This window comes from Equus asinus, chromosome 3, assembly GCF_041296235.1.
Source record: "Equus asinus isolate D_3611 breed Donkey chromosome 3, EquAss-T2T_v2, whole genome shotgun sequence".
Classification (NCBI taxonomy): Eukaryota; Metazoa; Chordata; class Mammalia; order Perissodactyla; family Equidae; genus Equus; species Equus asinus.
Genome location: NC_091792.1, coordinates 31,281,458 through 31,300,126, shown reverse-complemented (window position 1 = coordinate 31,300,126; position 18,669 = coordinate 31,281,458). Strand labels below are relative to the sequence as shown.

Genomic DNA, 18,669 nt, shown 5'->3' with positions numbered 1-18,669 from the left:
TAACTAGCTTGCTTCCTGGAGGCAGTTTCCAGGCTGTGGCATTAGGAGGAGAAAGCCAAACAGTAAGTTCTCAAGTTAAAGAGAGAAATGGGAGTTCAGGAAGGGTAAGATGGCTAGAATTCACAGAGCAGAGTGCCAGAAAGAAGGGAGCTGCACACAGAAAGAGCCTTGGAGATCTGTAAATAGGTGCTTTTAAATCTTTATCTGAGTACTGATCTGCATATGCATAAGAATAAATCACCAAAACCCAGGGAAATAAATACCAGAAATAAGCAGATAAAACAATTCCTGGTGGTCACACAGAGCTGGGAATAGTTGATCTTCCCACCAGCAGAGTGAAGAGACTATAATACATACCACATTGTGTAGAGCCCTCAGAAGGGTATGGTCTTGGAAGTGGGGCTAAGTTAGTCCTAGATTAAAGACTGCTCTTGATCCACTCTAACAAGATTTAAAAATAAGGCTTGAAAGATTGTTATTGATTCCAAGTAACTTAACCTCACACCAGGACAAAATCCAACATTATTTAAAAGAAAACAATAAAATCCAGCCAGCTAGAACGTAACATATAAAATGCTTGGCATTTACTAAGCATATGCCAAGTGTGCAATGAAGCAGGAAAATGTAACTCATAACCAGAAGAAAAATAAAGCAATTGAAACAGACCCAGAAATGAAAGAGATGATGCAGTTAGCAGATAAGGACCTTAAAAGGGTGATTATAACCAAGCTCTATATATTTAGGAATGCAGAGAAACACACGAACAGGATGGGGAGAAAAATGAAAGATTAAAAAAAGAATCACATAGAACTCAGAGAAATGTAAAATATAAATTTCTGAAATAAAAATATGTACTGAGTGGAATTAGCACATTGGTCACTTCAGAAGAATAGGTGGTGAACATGCAAACATCGCATTAGAAACTATTTAAATGAAGCACATAGAGAAAAAGACTAAAAAACATAAACAGAACATGAATGACTTATAGAAAAATACCAAGAAGTCTAACATACATGTCAATGGAGTCCAAGAAGAGGTGAAGAGGGGAACAGAAAAATATTTGCAGAAATGATGACCAAAATTTTTCAATATTTGATGAAAACTTGAAACTACAGATGCAAGAAGCAAAATGTACTCCAACAGAAGAACGTTAAGAAAAAAAGAAAAGAAAAGAATCATGGATACATCATCATCAAATTGCTGAGAAATATTGATAAAAAGAAAATTGTGGAACAACCAGAAAAGAAAATAAAAGATACATTATGTGCGGAGGAACACAGATGAGAATTATAACAGACTTCTTGTTAGACACTATGCAAGCCAGAAGACAATGAAATAATGTCTTCAAAATACTGACAATGGAAAAAAGTTACAATTCCATATCAAGAAAAGATGTGTCTCAAAAATAAAAGTGAAATAAAGATCATTTTAGACAAATAAAAACTAGATCTACACAAAGGAATAAAGAGTGTCAGAAATGGTAAATATTTGGATAGATATAAAAAAGATTCAAACATTTAATTTACTTAAATATATTTACTCTTTAAAACAAAAATAATACCAATGTATTAGTGCAAGCATAGACATATAGAGCAATAGAATAGAATAGAGAATCTCTGATAAACCCTCACATATACGTTTAGATAATTTCAGACAAAAAGTGCAAAGGAAGTTCTTGGGAGAAGGATATTATTTTAACATCTAATGCAGGAATAATTGAATATCTATATGCAAAAAAAATGCAACCCTTCTTTATCTTTACCTCACACACATATAAAAATTAATTCAAAAAAGATCATAAACCTTAATATATAAGCTAAGAGATGTAAGTGAACAAACTTCTAGAAGACAACGTAGGAGAAAATTTTTATCCTCTTGGAGTTAAGCAAAGATTTCTTAGATAGAACACAAAAGCATGAACCAAAAAAGAAAACAAATGATGTGTAAGATTTCATCAAAATTTAAAACTTTCATTAAAGTTTTCAGAAGAAACCATTAAGAAAATAAAAAGACAAGTCATGGACTGTGAGAAAATATTTGTAAAATATGTATCTGACAAAGGACTTGTAGCAGAATATGCAATGTATTCTTGCAACCTAATAGTAAGACAAACAACTCAATTAAAAATGGGCAGAAGAATTGAAAAGACATTTCGCTGAAGGAGATATATAGATGGCAAATAAGCACATGCAAAGACACTCATCATCATTAGGTATTAGGCAAATGCAAATTTAAACTAAAATGAGACCACTAACCACCCACTAGAATAGCTAAAATCAAAAAGGCTGAGCATACAGAGAGTTGCGGGGGATATGAACAACCAGAACTTTCATATATCGCTGATGGGCACACAATTATTTGTACACTTTGGAAAACAGTTCGGCAATGTCTATAAAGTTAAATATATATGTGATCTAGCCATCTGACTCCTAGTTATTTATCCAAGAGAAAGTCTATTTTGTAGGTACTGAGGTTGTTGAGTGAGGAAGGACTGGAGACCTGCTTTGGGTAGACCATCATAGCAATCAATAGGCTGAGCTGAGACAGAGGATTTGAATTATTAAACATCACAAACTGTCAGTAATGATCCTGGGGGAGCTTGTTAAAAATACAAATTCTAATTCAGTATCTCTGGGTTAGGACTCAGAAGTCTACATTTTAATATTGGTGGCCTTGGATAATATCCTGACAAAAAAAGAAAAGTTACCTTAAAAATAGTAAATCAAGGGCCAGCCCCATGGCATAGTGGTTAACTTTGGCAGCCCAGATTCATGTGTTCGGATCCCAGGTGTGGACCTACACCACTCGTCAACCATGCTGTGGTGGTGACCCACATGCAAAATAGAGGAAGACTGGCACAGATGTTAGCTGAGGGCTAATCTTCCTGAAGCAAAAAAAAAAAAAAAAAAGTAAATCAACCAGTAAGGAGACTATAGAAAGTATCCACATGGAATGTAGAAAGGGTCTGAACTGGGACTAGCTGTAGGACTATAAGGATCAATCTTTGAAATTATTGAATAGGTATAACTAGTTGAAATTGATGACTAGTGCAAAAGATAAGTATTACTAATGATGATCCAGACCTTTAGACTGTGAGTTACTGAATAGTAAGGATACCACTCAGATGGAAAAGCAAGGCAGAACACATTCATTAAGAAACTTGAGCTCAGGCTGGGACTTCTAAACTCAAAAGACTTTTAGATGGAAACAGTTGACAGTACTGGTTCAGGAGGTGGGTAGAAATGGATTTTGAAGAACTTGGCATAAAGATGATAGTTGAAGTTATGGAAGAGTGGGTTACATCACCAGTGGAAAAAATGCTTTCAAGAAAGTGATTTAAGGTCTCTTAGGGTACACTTACCACATTTTGAGTGAGTAGGGGATTATGAATTAACAAAGGAAACTGAAAAGGTCAGTCAAGAACGAGAAGCATAAAGAGAAGAGTCTAATTTACAGTGAATTCCCACAAGGGTTGCACAGGTAGGCTTTGTAATTTTGTACAAACTGGTTAAGTGATTTAGCCAAGGTCAAGTGGGTAATTTGTATGAGCTGCCCAGATGTCAGGTAACTCTCCTGGCTGAAAGTTCAGCATACTTTCCTTTTGGGAATGGTAAACACATCTCAGAGAGTAGCGCTATTGCCTGATAAAATAATTAAAGCATGTCAAATTTCAAAATTAGCAGAATTCTTTCTTGCCATATACGTGACTGCTAAAATGATAATCACTTGCTTATGCCATTGGCTACTTCTGTATTGTAGTTAAGATTGGGCATGGCGTTGAATCTTTTCAGGGACAATAAGATTCTAAATAAAAGGAGACTTTTCTTAATTTGTTGAAATCTCTAGTGAAAAAAGATGGTTTTAAATGAACATATCCTAACTATTCCTCTGCCATTAACATTCAGGAAGCTAAGAGATTCGTCCCCAGGAGAAGTAATTTTTAGTAGTTTTATACTTGCAGATAATTCTGTACGTTACTTTGAAGAATACTTGTATGAGAATATGAATTGGGAAAATGTCAATAAGGCAAGAAAACATTTCATTTAAGGTAACATTTCTCTCTCTCTTTTTAATATCAAACAAATAAAACAGATCTGCCTTATGTTCAGATTTTATGCTTTTTTACTGTGTTATTAAACCAATATTTTAATAAATTTTTTGCCTACTCTCATGATAACATTTAGACAGCCTTTCTTCTTTCATTTAATGTAGTGTGAGCTAAGCCAGAAAAGGAAAAAGGTATTCAGAACTCTAAGTCAATAGGCAACTCAGAAACAAGGTCACATCCTTCCCACTACTCTCAACTCTCCTAGTATCATCTCAGTTGCAAGAACAGCAACATATACATGTGTTGGGATTGAGTGACTACATTAATCTCTTCAAGCTGATTTGTTTTGACTGTAAAACATCAGGGTCTACATTGGTCTACATTTACTAAGTAATGCTGGTCAAGAAAATTAAGATTTTTCCAGGTCACATGGATATTGCAATGGAATATTTTGCTATTTTGTAACAGAATCTGATTCTGGGTGACCCAGAGAGTTTCCAAGGAGTCAGATAAATTTTTTCAGTATAGACACAAAGTCAAAGATCAGCTATTACTGTGTTTGTTTAAGATTTTGTGCATTATATTCGACTACCCCTCAAAAATCCTGGGTTGTAAAACTGCAATACTCTCCTGTATTATCTCCCATGTCTTTGGTGGTAAATCAACCCAAATGAGATCTGAATAAATGAAGTGGAATCTCTGTGTGTGCATGCTATGGGAAGAAAACGAGGGTGATTATAAGAACGGTAGAAGATTTCATTGCGTGTGAATAGATACTCAGCTATGTACTAATTATGTGAGTGTTATGGAGACTGGAGCTGTAGTAGCAGGAATTCAAAGAGGGCAAGCTGTTTTGCTCTAAAAATAGATCAAAAGAATTTATTGGAACTATCAGCAGGGTTAAGCTGAATGGAAATAAATTCATATTTTTAATATTTAAATTCACATTGATGGACACGTCCATGTTATATGGAAGATTATGTAAACAACATGTTTCTCCATTTGGCTATAACTGCTGACTTGTCTGAGTACTGTCCCGCCAACATTTTCTTCAGGTTTTTTTTTTTTTAATATAAAAAAGCTGCCTTTTTATTTTGGTTTTTTAATGCATCAAAATATTTTCCAACTTTTCATTCTTATATGTTTTTTTTCCCTATATTTCCTGTCTACTTACCTTCAGAGTGCCTTCAGTATGGCTAATAGATTTAAAGAGTTTAAAACATCCAGTAAAGTGTAGCAGTAAAGATAGTTATGTTGGCAATTGTGGACACAGTTAATTGTGAGAGCTGGTTACTGTTCAAAACACTTCGGGAGCTTGGGGTTGGGAAGAAGGAGAACAGGAACAGGCAGGTCTAGTCTGATGGTGGCGGGTAGGTGGTTTGGAGTGAGGGCAATAGCTACGGAATTTGTTAGAAAACAAGACCTGTTCCGTTTGTGATGCCAATAAGCAGTCTGCTCTAGGACAGTCATCACATTTCTTTCTTAGTTTCCTTATCTGGTTAATGAAGAGGTCCACTTTAAGGTCCTTCTAGTTCTAGAATTTCACAATCTATTGCAAAGTGACTATGCAGATCATAATCATCTTATTAGGCACTTGTTTTGCATGTGGTTTAACTGGTTTTCTTTAATCGCATGACACAACAGGCAGATTTAGAGACAATTTAGTAACCACTAGTTGGGCATGGCACTGGTGACTGCATGTTGAGAGTGCACCAATAAATGATTACCTTGAGTTACAGCATTATATCCAAAAGTGTCTCATTAAATGGTGATTCTATCAACTATTATTCAAAATAATGCTATGAGTTAAAGGGCCCCTTACTAACAGATTATGAAGTATGAATATGTTAACAATATGTGTCACTTCTCTAATAATATGAGTTACTTCTCTAGTCTTTGACTGAACAGATTGTTAGGCCATGTGCACGTTAAGTGTACTGTAATACAGACCATCAATTCCTGCACCCTCCAGTATATTACAGGGTGAAGCTATTAAACATTTGTCAGGAAACTGCAAAGTACAGCTGTAAAGCTCTTTATTGTCAGTGAGCTGTCGTTACTTTAGTACTTACTAGGTATTTACCACCAGCTTGTAAAATCTACCATGGCAAGTTTCACAGTAACCTCGTTAACATTGAGCATTACTGAAGCCATTTGGTGGAGAGACAGTTAAGGGTGATAATAAGGAATAAAAGCCAAATGTTTTCATGGGGAAGACTGCCTACGTCATCTCTACTGTTGAAATCTGTCCATAACGCTAAACAGAAAAAAAGATCTCTTGCCTCTAAAGTTTTTAAAAGATATGTCTTTCTTTAGCCTTTAACTCTGTTTGAAATATAGACTATACCTAGTCTGATCACACTTTGTTTTAAGGTATATTTGAAATTACTTGATAGATGCAGCAGGTAGATGGTGTTCAAATGATTATCCCCAGTGAAATTCACCTCCAAAGACAGGATTCGGAACTAAAACATAGGGAGCTGAGGAGACAGATGGTGTTTATAGTGCGTATAGAATCTCAGCATTAATGTTTAGAACAGGAGGACTCAAGACCTTGGCAGCAACCCAAAACCAAACTATTTTCCATTGATTGGTGTGAATCATTTTCTCTCTCTGTTGCCTGTATTTTTTCCAACATCCACACCACTTAAGTGCCAACAAATCTGCAACTGACCTTTTCATAGCATAGGCTGAGTTGACTACCATGCTGTTTCTAATCCTTGGCAATTTCTTTCCAGACAGAGCTTTTTGTACATGCCTTCAAGGATCAGCTGGTCAGAAGTGCTCTTTTAGCGCTTTACACTGCCCGGCCAGGAGGCATCCTTAAGAAACCACCCTCCCCTAAGAACAGCACAGAGGAGAGCAGTCCCCAGGACCCACCCCCACCGATGAAGAGGCAGGACTCCATACCTCATCATTCAGACTATGATGAGGAAGAGTGGGTAAGTCTTTTTTCTTTGCACATTGCTTGCGTCCTGATGTTTAGTCCTGAGAACTAAAGCAGGAATGATAAGAAATCTCTGCTTTTCATCAAAACAGGTTGGAAAGCAGTCATAATACAAATTGTGGGTAAATAAGTCATATTTTTCCTTAGGGGCAAATGATAAATGGAAGTTTTATTCCTGATCATATTTATTTGACATAAAAATTTATTTGCTATTAATATATTGGCAAAATATATATGTAATATGTATGAATATACATGTAATATTCATTACATATATATACAATGAAGAATATGTCATCAAAGCAAAGATGCCACAATTGCAAGACTCTATAATACTTTTCCTCATTTATTACCAAGGTAATATAAGCTGTTAAAATTAATTTTTAGAAAAAGAGTCAAAAATCATCCGTAATTCACTACTTGGATGCAGCAAGTATTTTCCTTGTTGCAATTCAGTGTTTTAATTCTGCTCATACTGTAAAAAGTGTTAGCATTTAAATGGCAGTGGACACAGAGATCTCTTAAATTCCCCTTTTCAAGATTCTAGTATTAAAAATAAGATGTTGCTCCAGGTTTTCTAAAACCTGAAAAAAATAGCTGGTAAAGGCAAATAAACAAAAGAAACCAACATGGTGACAGGAACTCTAGTTGGGCAGAATAAGACAGGAGATGCGTGAAGGTTCTGGCTGAAGGGGAAGCAGTGTGTTACTCCTGAATCAATGCATATTCATTGCTCAGGAACCCTCCAAAGTATATGCACATCACACACACACAGAAGGAAATGCTTTACTTCATCATATATTTAATCAAGAAAATAGTAGGCTAGCTGTATTAGATGTTAAACAGTTAACGATTACTTTTCCTCCCACCCAAGAATTGAAAAGTGTTCGGGGAGTAAATTATTTGAAAGGTCCAGGTTTCTCAAAAAAAGTTGCTGTCTGAAGGGCTGTGAAGTGATGCCTGCTCTTTCTTTTGATAAAATTTCTATCACAGGAAAGACAGAGCTGGGTTCCAAGAGGTAAATGCTGAATAAGTATTTGTTGTTGCTGATTAAGATTGCGTTTCTCCCACTGAAGCATTTTGAAAAGAGCAGATCTAATATTTTTCCCTTTACTTTCACCTTCTTCAATTTATTCACAGCTCCGAGGCGTGCGCACCTCTTAACCTCTCTGAAGTTCAATTTTCTCAACTGTAAAGCGAAAATAACAGCGCCTGTTCTGCTTAGCTCTTAGGGTGGTCATGAGATAAATGATTTACCTGTGCGATAACATGCCATTGCCTGCCAAGGCCTAGGGAAATGCATTGTATTACTTTAGTATTATTGCCATATGTTTTCTTTTTTAAGATATGTAAATTACATAATTCATTATGAGGATCAATGCTATCCCTTGAGATAAATGAGGAAACTGGATCTACCATACAATGAGTATCGAGAATTTTAAAGTTTGTGTAGACACAGAAAAGAACTTGTATTTCATTTAATTAAAAATACAGGGTTAACCTTTTGACAAATAATGAGCATTTGTATATTAAATCACATAAGAATTTTGGAACTAGGTATCTTTTCTTTTCATAATTTTCACCTCACTGTTATGCTAACCCTTCCCTACACCCCGCCTTCCTCCTGCTGCTCAGAAGTGTCCTTCTCCCTCCATCCCTCCTTATTTTCTTTTTTTAGATAATTTTTGAGACCTTCTATATCCTAGGTGCTCCAAATGGGAAGGTAAGTAGCAGTAGATCCTTAGGTCCTAGAGATCAGAGTCTAGTGGCAGATAAAAACATATTAACACATTTACAAAAAGTTGGAGAGAGAAAGATGGTAGAAGATAGGCTCTACTAATATGACTTCAACTCAAAATTTTATACACAGAACCTTCTGATGATGGGAAAAGAAGGAATAGAATGGGAACCGTGTGGTGAGTTGAGGAGGTTTAGGGGGACCACTCAGTCCAGGGGGTGTCACTGAGCACCTACTCTGCCTGGTTCATTGTGTTGCATGCTGGACACAAGAGGTGAACCACCCAGGGCTTCAAGGACTCCAAAGCCTGTTCAGGGCTCTAGAAAGACAAATGGCAGTTAAGTTCAACTTAGGGGTCTACACGGGATAGAGCAGGAGTCTCATGGTCATGGTGGGATTTCCAGAAGTAATTCTTAGATTTCAGTGTGAATCGAGGTTAACCAGTCAAGAAAGACAATGAGGTGCCCTTTTGGACAGGAACACATTAGCTGACATTTGGGAAGGTGGGTGAGAGAGCGAGAGTGTGTGTATGTGGTTATTCTGAGTTGTTTACTTGTTTTGTTTTAAAGATGGTGAAAATTGATGTGTTTATATTCCAAAAGCCATCTGAGAGGCAGAGAGGAGATGACTGATAGAGCAGGGTCCTTACAAAGGAGAGTAGAGAATCAATTCCAGGGCACAGGTGGAGACAAGTCCTAGGCAGTATGCTCTTCTACTGACACTGCAAGGGGGCTGTAAAGGTGGACTTTACTTATTCAAGGGTGGGTGGGGCTGGGCGGCTTTTTGTTTGTTTGATTGTTTAAAATATCTTTCCAGCTCTATTGAGGTATAATTGACATATAGTATTGTATTAGTTTAAATGGTACAACATAATGATTTGATACATGTTTATATTGGGAAATGATTGCACAATAAATTTAATTAACATATATCACCTCACATAGTTACAATTTTTTTTTTCTTGTGACAAAAACTTTTAAGATCTACTCTCTTAGCAGCTAACTATATTTACCATGCTGTATGTTAAATCCCCAGAACGTATTTATCTTATAACTGGAACTTTGTATGGTTACACCACCTTCACCCATTTCCCCCACCCCCAACCTCCCAACTCGGGCAATGTCCAATCTGTTTTCTCTTTCTGTGAGTCTGGCTTTTTAAAACTCCACATATAAGTGACATCATACTGTCTTTCTCCATCTCATTTACTTCACTTAGCATAGTGCCCTCAAGGTCCATCCACGTTGTCAAAAATGGCCAGATTTCCTTCTTTTTAATGGCTGAATAGTATTCCATTGTGTGTGTATGTGTGTTTGTGTGTACCACATTTTCCTTATCCGTGCATCTGTCAATGAGCACTTAGGTTTTTTTCCGTATCTTGGATATTATAAATAATGCTGCAGTGAACATGAGGGTGCAGATATTTCTTTGAGATAGTGATTTTGTTTCCTTCAGATATTTACTCAAAAATGGAATTGCTGGATCATGTGATAGTTCCATTTTTAAATTTTTGAAGAACTTCCATACTGTTTTCCACAGTGGGTAAACCAATTTACATTCCCACCAACAGTGCGACAAGGATGTCCTTTTCTCCACACCCTTGTCTGCACTTATCTCTTGTCTTTTTGATGATAGCCATTCTAACAGGTGTGAGGTGATATCTCCTTGTGGTTTTGATTTGCATTTCCCTGATGGTTAGTGATGCTGAGCACCTTTTCATGCACTGTTGGCCATTTGTATGTCTTTGGAAAAATATCTATTCAGTTCATCTGCCCCTTTTAAAGTTGTTTTTTTTTTTTTTTTTTCCTGAGTTGTTTTAGTTCTTTATATGTTCTGGCTATTAACCTGGACTTTTTTTTTTATCCTTAAAGTAGAATCATGTGCAAAGAGAAGCGAATGTGGAGGATGGACTGAGGATAGTGGTGAAAGTATCAAATAGGCACCAAAGAAAATGAGTAAAGGAGCTTATTAGCAACATCTTAAAAAATTAGGAAGAACTGTAGTCCTTGTGAGGGGCCAACCAAAGTTACAGTAGGAGTTTGCTTGGTTGTTGGATCACCATTGATCATTCTCTTGGGAATTCTTTGGTAGTCTTGATTCTAGGAAAAAAATGTCTTCTTGGTTTTTTCTTCCTGTGGATGCAAGAGTGTCATCTCAGTTTGTTTGTTTGTTTTTCTTTTTGGTTTCCTTCCAAGGCAAAAAGAGTAGGGTAATAATGAAGATCTGTATCTTCCTCTTCATCTCCTTTCATATAATTTCTGAATTTCCTCTAGAACCCACTGTTTCCCAAAAGCATATAAGTGCTTTGTCTAAATTTACCATGATTACAAGGAAAATCGTTCCCACTCAGAAAAGTTACTTTTAACTCTCTCCTTCTAATATAATTTTACTCTATTTGCAAACAATAATCAGATGTGATTGTTATGTAACATTGTTATTGCTTTTCCTCAGCAACCACTTTCTGTTAAAAAGATGCCTTTGTCAAGAGATGGAAATTTCTTATTTAAAAAAAAAAAAATTCACCAAAGTCATAACCATTTAAGATTATTTTCAAAGCTTTATCTAACTTTGAAAAGTTGAGTAAGTCCAAAGAAAATGTAACTAATTGAAAATGCCTTTGGAGACTGTGCTATTAAATGAATTGGAAACATAACTTTGTGTGCCACTTTTCTTAGTTAATTACATGTTAGAAAAGTTTCAGCACTGATTACAAGTCTAGCCAACTTTCTGAAATAATTCAGTGTTTTAAATTAATGCAATTGAGTTTCTGTGATATATAAAAATATTCTCTGATCACCTAGATTAGTTTAGGTTTGCACATAAGATTACAGTAGCTCCATTTTTAAAAATCTGTTTATCTAGTTTCTTATAGTGACTGTAGTTTTAACAATTACCTAACTTGAACAACTGCATTTAGATTCTTATAATAAATATTTGCAAATGAAGATATGTTAGTAAATTATTTGAATTCTAATCTGCTGATTCACATAAAAACCTTTCTCTTTGAGGCCGAGAGAGAATCTCTATTAATTCTAAATCAATGTAAGATTGTTCTCTTTTAAACTTGTTTTGTTGGCAAAATTGATGGCAATCTGGATGATAATTATCTAGTCAATATGGAAGAGATTTAAACTAGAATGTTCACTGACCAAAAATTGCCTATTTGCTGAATTTTATTTATTAAATGATTGAGTGCTTTAAAGTCTTAATTTTCTGAAAGTTAGTAAACAATTAAACCCAGAGGAATATTGGGATTTTATGACAATCTGTCCAAAGAAATAGACTAATCTAGCATTCTTCTTCTTTTAGCTGGTAAAGATGACATATTGCTTTTCTTTCTCTACATCTCTACAGCAGATGCTTCCAGCAGCTGGGATTCCAAGATTAGTTTGTCCAAAACATGAAAGCATGTCATCCAACCCAAGGATTAAGTTGACCCAGTTTTTGTGGCTTCCAGTAATTATACTATTCTCTATAACACTGTGATTTAACTTCAGCATTACTACACTGATGGAGTGGGACTAAATCTGCCTACCCTCATTCAAAAAATTATTTTTAAAAAAAGATATAAACTTCTGATCCTTTGTATTCTGATCCATTCCAGCAAAGTGAAGAACTAGGAAAACTGTTGCTATTTTTTAGCCATATTTCAAACCCATTTTGTAGTTGAACTACATTTCTATATCAGGCAATATTTCCTCATCCAAATTATCCAATTAATTCCCTTTTTCATGTTGCAAATGTAAATTTTATTTTATTTTTGAGGAAGATTAGCCCTGAGCTAACTGCTACCAATTCTCTTTTCACTGAGCAAGACTGGCCTTGAGCTAACATCCATGCCCATCCTCCTCTACTTTATATGTGGGACACCTACCACAGCATATCATCCAAGAGGTACCACGTCCGCACCCAGGATCTGAACCGGTGAACCCCGGGCCACCGAATTGAAACATACGCACTTAACCGCTGTGCCACCGGGCCGGCCCCTAAATCAAATTTTAATTTTAATTTCCATTCTTAAGCTATGAGAACATTTGCTATGCCTTATTATGGTAAAATGTATTTATGTCACATAAGCACAATACATGATCTACATTAATCCATAATAATTTTTAATAATTTTATAGATTATAGAAACAATAGCACAATTCACGATAGTATTTATGTCAGGCATCCTCTTAATAAAGTGCATATATAACCTGAAAGACAATTGTGGTTTCTTTGTAATTCAATATTTCCAAAGATGCCTTTTGGAATAAGATTTACATGAACCGCTTTCTGATATGCTCTTTCCCAACATCTCACAGTTCATTTTGTACTACGCTTTTCTCTAATGATGTCTAGAACAAATCTGAATGCTTAAGCTTGACAAGAGTATTGATAGAGCTATTTATATTGCCGTAATTGGTAGCAGTGAGCACAGATAGTTGCAAAATATTACTAACTGTTGAGGACAAAACATATTTCATCAGATACCTCCACAGGCAATCTTCACTGATCTGTATTCCCAACTTCTCTTGTTAGCTTCTGTCTCCATCTTAGACCTTAGCTCTAGGGAAAATAGTTCAGGCTGTGCATAATGCAGAGGTACCTATGCAAATTAATATTAAAAAAAAATTCTGTTCACTTTTCTGACTGGCTAGAATTATCCTATGTGAAACCACTGACCTGATCTTAATAAGAAGGAAATAAATCATTCTCATTCTTTAGAGGTAATTAATTCTTATAGACACCTAATTACTAACCTACAATTTAACTTTTCTAAAGAAATACCTTATAGCTTAGTTACCTAAATGAGTAAAATGTCCACTAAAATATACCCATTTATTTCCAATTTTTATCTTATAGATATACCTATCCAGAGATAGATATATAGATAGATACACATGTTTGTATATATATACATACATACTGCATTCAACTCCAAAACATTTTGTATAATAAAGCATTATTCTTGCATCCAGTGATCACACAGCCTTATGAACACTGAATTATATTGGTTGTTTACATGTCTGTTTCATCCATGTATTCATGAACTTTATAATCTACTAAAGGGCAAAGACAATGTCGTGGTCACTTTTATATTCCCACAGATAGCAGAGCACTTGCCCATAAAAGGTATTAAATACTCATTTGTAGAATAAATTAATGACTTTGAAATGTGCCCTCAAATTATTATTTTTATTTACCTTCTTATTTTGAAAATCAGAATATTTAAATTTAATATAACTTTGCACTATGTCAAGTACCTTTTACCCCAACTGGAATTCATGAATTCTTTTGAGGATTTTGTTTCTCTCTTCCAGTCAAAAGTACCCAGTTATATTCCTCTCTCCTTAGTGCATATTCCCTAGTGTCATGGTCACCTCTCAGATGACTATTCAAGTCACCTGAAAAATATTTACAAACATAGAAAGCAGTAAAATTCAAAATGGACAGAGAACATCAGAGATGGCCAAAGCTAAAAACATGATCAATTAAGCCCTCTAGAAGCTTCCAGAAACACAGTGGTGGCAATTTTAACTTTATTTGATTATTCATGCACCGATCACAAAGATCCTAGTTACACAGAAATAATTTTAGATGTTTCCCAGCAAGTAGAAATTGGAGGAAATTTTTCCCTTTGTCTCAGCTTTTTCTTTTTCATCCCTAAGTCACACATAATAAGGTTGTCTGATTTTGATAATCTTATACTGAGGAGGGGGGCATTGACAGCACCCACTCTCCCCATCAGAAAGGGCAGGCAAAACAGGGAGAATTAGGCCAGTTGTTCCCTATATGGCAACGGAGTGTGTTCTATCATCTGTGTTCTTGATGGATGGGAAACATTCCTGAACTTCTCCAGTCCATTTCACCCAGGAGAAATATGCTTTGAATACTTATCTGATATTACAGTCCGCCAAAGATGATTAAGCAAAGTTCATGACTGTCCATTAAAATGCACAAATGTTCTATTAAAGAAAAGAAACCCCAAATGAGATCTTTATGTGCATGCATATTCATGAAATCTTGCCAATTTCTAGATTTTCCCACATGCAGTTAATACATTCACCTTCAATCTCGTTTTACAGCACCTAGCACAGTGTGTGTGTGTGGGCGGGGTGCTTTTTCGGTGAGGAAGATTGACCCTGAGCTAACGTCTGTTGCCAATCTTCCTCTTTGTGCTTGAGGAAGATTGTCACTGAGCTAACATCTGTGCCAATCTTCTTCTATTTTATGTGGGATGCCACCACAGGGTGGCCTGGTGAGCAGTGCTAGGTTCATGCCTGGGATCCGAACCTGTGAAACCTGGGCCGCTGAAGCAGAGCACGTGAACTTAACCACTATGCCACCAGGCCAGCCCCCCAACACAGTGGTTTTTTTTTTTTTTTTTTAAAGACTGGCACCTGAGCTAACAACTGTTGCCAATCTTCTTTTTTTTTTCTGCCTTATCTCCTCAAACCCCCCCATACATAGCTGCATATCTTAGTTGCAGGTCCTTCTAGTTGTGGGATGTGGGACGCCACCTCAACGTGGCCTGACAAGCAGTGCCATGTCCACACCCAGGATCCGAACCCTGGGCCGCCGCAGCGGAGTGTGTGAACTTAATCACTTGGCCACAGAGCTGGCCCCTAGCACAGTGTTTTAAACATACTTGTTCAATGTGTTTTTCAGAGTTAATGTAGGAAGAAGGGAATGGACGGATTTCCTGAAAGACCAGTTCATTATACAATTCAAACCAGTGTTTTTAACAAAGATATTTTATTTTTATTAATGTAAAGGTGATTTTCCCGTGATTTTATATTGGTTACCATCATTTCCCTTGGCTACTTCCCTGGCCTTTACAATGCCTGGTTCAGTGTCAGATATTTTGATGTGCTTATGTATAATGTATCTGCAAACTTGCATACACACACTTTAGAAATTTATGATTACATTCAAATCAAGTGCCTTAAGCTTTAATACATTCTAATATGAATAATGAGACATTATTTCCTAAATAGAAATTTTTGAATCAAAATTTAATGAATAGTTAAAAGAAATGCTGAGGTATATACACGCAGACTATTGACTTGATATATGCTGGTACGTTTAGTTAAAAAAAAAATTAATCCTGGAAATTGATGGTATGCAGTACACTAACTGATAATGTCGTATAGTTCAACCAGTTGTGTAGCTGTCTAATGGTATGCAGATAATATCCAGTTACCAATTTAAAATTAAAAGCTTTAGTCCATCAGTGGATTGTTTTTACTTGTTATTAAACAAATGCTTTATTTAATATTTCACTGAATTGAAAGCTGTAGCACGATGTGGCATTTATTAGGGTAAACTCAGCCTTTCAGAGTATGAGGTTAGTTCTAACTTTAATTTGAGGGCACATGTGATAATACTTCTTATATTTATGTTTTAATTTCTTTTTACTCCCGAATAGCAGATTATTAAGTCAATCAACAGATGTTAATTAAGCATCAATGATGTACAGCAATGCTATAGGTAACTTGGGGGGAAAACAAATTAAGTATAAAATATGGCTTCTTACCTCAACAACCATATCACCTTATTTAAGTGAATGGCCAGCACTCATAAAACAAGCAGAGATATTGAAAGATGTTCCCAGAATGGAGGTAATTGTGTAATACACACTAAAAATGTTGAAAAGATTCAGAGAGAAGTTATATGAGGCTTCGAGAAGGTGAAAAAATCATCCCTTCCTTCTTTTATTCATTTTTTCATTCTTTTATTTATCTATCAACTCATGAGTACTAAGATCTGGGAATAAAGGGATTAATAAGTAATAGTCATTTTTTCATAGAGCCCACTGTCTATTACAAAGAAAAAACATGTTAAGTAGAGAGAAAGCAGCATGAACAGTTCTTGGAGATGGTGAGACTTGAAAGGGTAAGAACTTGGATTGACGGAAGATAAGGGAGAAGGCATTCTAAGCATAAAAAGCAGCATGTGTCAAGATAGAAATATTAGTTCCTCCAAGGTTTCCATTCTCTTTGATGTTCAGCACTGAGAAGGCATGTAGCGAGTGCCCAGAAAATATATCTTGAGCTAATTAACAGTATGTTTCTAGGACAGCAAGGAGACTGACCTGGATGAAGTTTTTATTTTGAAGACTAATGAGAAATCAAGAGAATTATCTAGGTCAGCCCAACTACAGAGACGCCTCTAGGCTGAGAGAAGAATAAAAATACTTGCTGGGTACTAAACCTGCTGTTGATCAGAGGAGTGATGACATGGGCATGGTGATCGATGAAGATGAACGTGGCAGTCATAGGTAGATCTCATTGTCTGGCAGCTAACAGTATAGGCCTGGGAAAGATCCAAACCAGGGAAGTAAGGAGAGGTCAATACTGGAGAAACAGTGGCTGACTACGTGAATCCACGTGTGTGACTAGGGACTGAATTTCAGCGTGAGGCCTGTGGTGTGGTTAGGTAGGTGAGGTTAAGCAGGATCAATAGGCCTAAGCAAAGAATCTCATTTAATTGCGTGTGTGCAAATATGTGTGTATTACGTAGCTTGGGCCATACATGTGCCAGTTTGTGTCATAGAGTATTTTAAGTGCAACTGTTTCACCTAACAGTCTGAGTAAAGTTAGGATTCAGAGAGAAGAGCTATTAAGCGATGGAAAAAACAAAGGTTTGCAGTGTTGAGGAACCAGGTCAGTAAAGTGCAAATTGCTCTCAGTCCACTCAAGGATAAACAGAAGCTTCTTTTTAAAGATGTTATTGGCCTTGTTAATTCCCTGGCTGGTTCTAATCAAAGTCCTCAGAAATTGGTAATGACAAGTGGGAAAATGTATATGGAGATATAGTTATGACAGGCCTACTTCAGACCTCCATGTCAGCTCTGGTTTAGTCTTCACATTCTTGCCAACCAAAAATCGGCCCTAGAACAGTTGATCAGCTCAGCATTGCTGAACTTTTTTTTTTTTTCAAGTTAATTGCTGATCCAAAGTAGTCAGGATTTCTCTTGATGCTACCAGGCTCATAAATGTGTGGCATGCTGAGTAAGCACCATGTCTTCTGCCCTCATGGCTCACTCTGCCAGGTGTAATGTGCCCCTGGCTACTCACTGCTACATCCATCAAATTTTTACATCTATTGCACTGGGGTTGACCTACGTGTTAGCTGAGGTCCTTACCCAGAAATAAATAAAGACCAAGATCAGCACCTGACTTAGAATGGAATAAATATTACTGCTAGTTCCCCACTGATTTTGTGCCCTCATTGCTGAGAAAAAGTTTATAGCCACTTCACCTCCAAGAAATTGGGTTGTCTGAAGTTTCCATTAAGGTCAAGGAGACCAGTTAGGCTCCATTTACTAAAGGTTAGACTTTAGCCCACCAATTTTTCATTGCTTCTTTCATACAGCAGAAGACATAGCAGTGTGATTGATACTATTTTCAGGGGAAACTGCGTGGCAATCTGTTTTTCTGATAAGTTGTTGTTTTGTTTCTAAACCTCTCCTGTAGCTAAGGAACTACACAGGATCTGGAGCTGTTCATACTTGCCTGGCCTGAAAAGGGGAGGGGCTGGAAGCACCAGATACTGCAGCCACATTCTTTTGCTTCCATTGTTTTCTCCTCCCTAATCAGCCTTTCCTCTTCATGAGAACATTTGGAAACAAATCGTGTGATTTTGGTAGGGAACAAAGTGGAGTAGGTCCCAGACATACCAGCAGTCTAAGCAAAAAGAATTTCCTGTGTGGACCAGCCTAGTGAGTAAAAATCATCAGACTAAGAGAATTGTTGCTGGTTGTTTTCCTCTGTGTGTATGTTTTCAGAGAAATATTATGGAAAGTGGCTTGTTTAGGAGAGAAATCAGATATTTAAGGCTCCCCTTCAAGAAACTTGTCTACCTATTTTTAGCATCCTAGTTCCAAAATAATTATCTTGCCCCTCCCCCTGATCTCCTAGCAGTTGAATTATCGTCTTCCTTGCAACC

General features: G+C 36.4%; 1 protein-coding gene across 21 annotated transcripts in view; it reads left to right on the top strand.

The window, feature by feature from the left end:
- INPP4B (inositol polyphosphate-4-phosphatase type II B) overlaps nt 1-18,669 on the top strand; it is a 794,515-nt gene that overhangs the window by 621,417 nt on the left and 154,429 nt on the right. For all 21 annotated transcript variants that reach the window (XM_070504821.1, XM_070504820.1, XM_070504819.1 and 18 more), the window contains one exon: nt 6,787-6,990. In XM_070504821.1, coding sequence (XP_070360922.1) covers nt 6,787-6,990 — 204 coding nt within the window. The remainder of the gene's footprint in view (nt 1-6,786; nt 6,991-18,669) is intronic.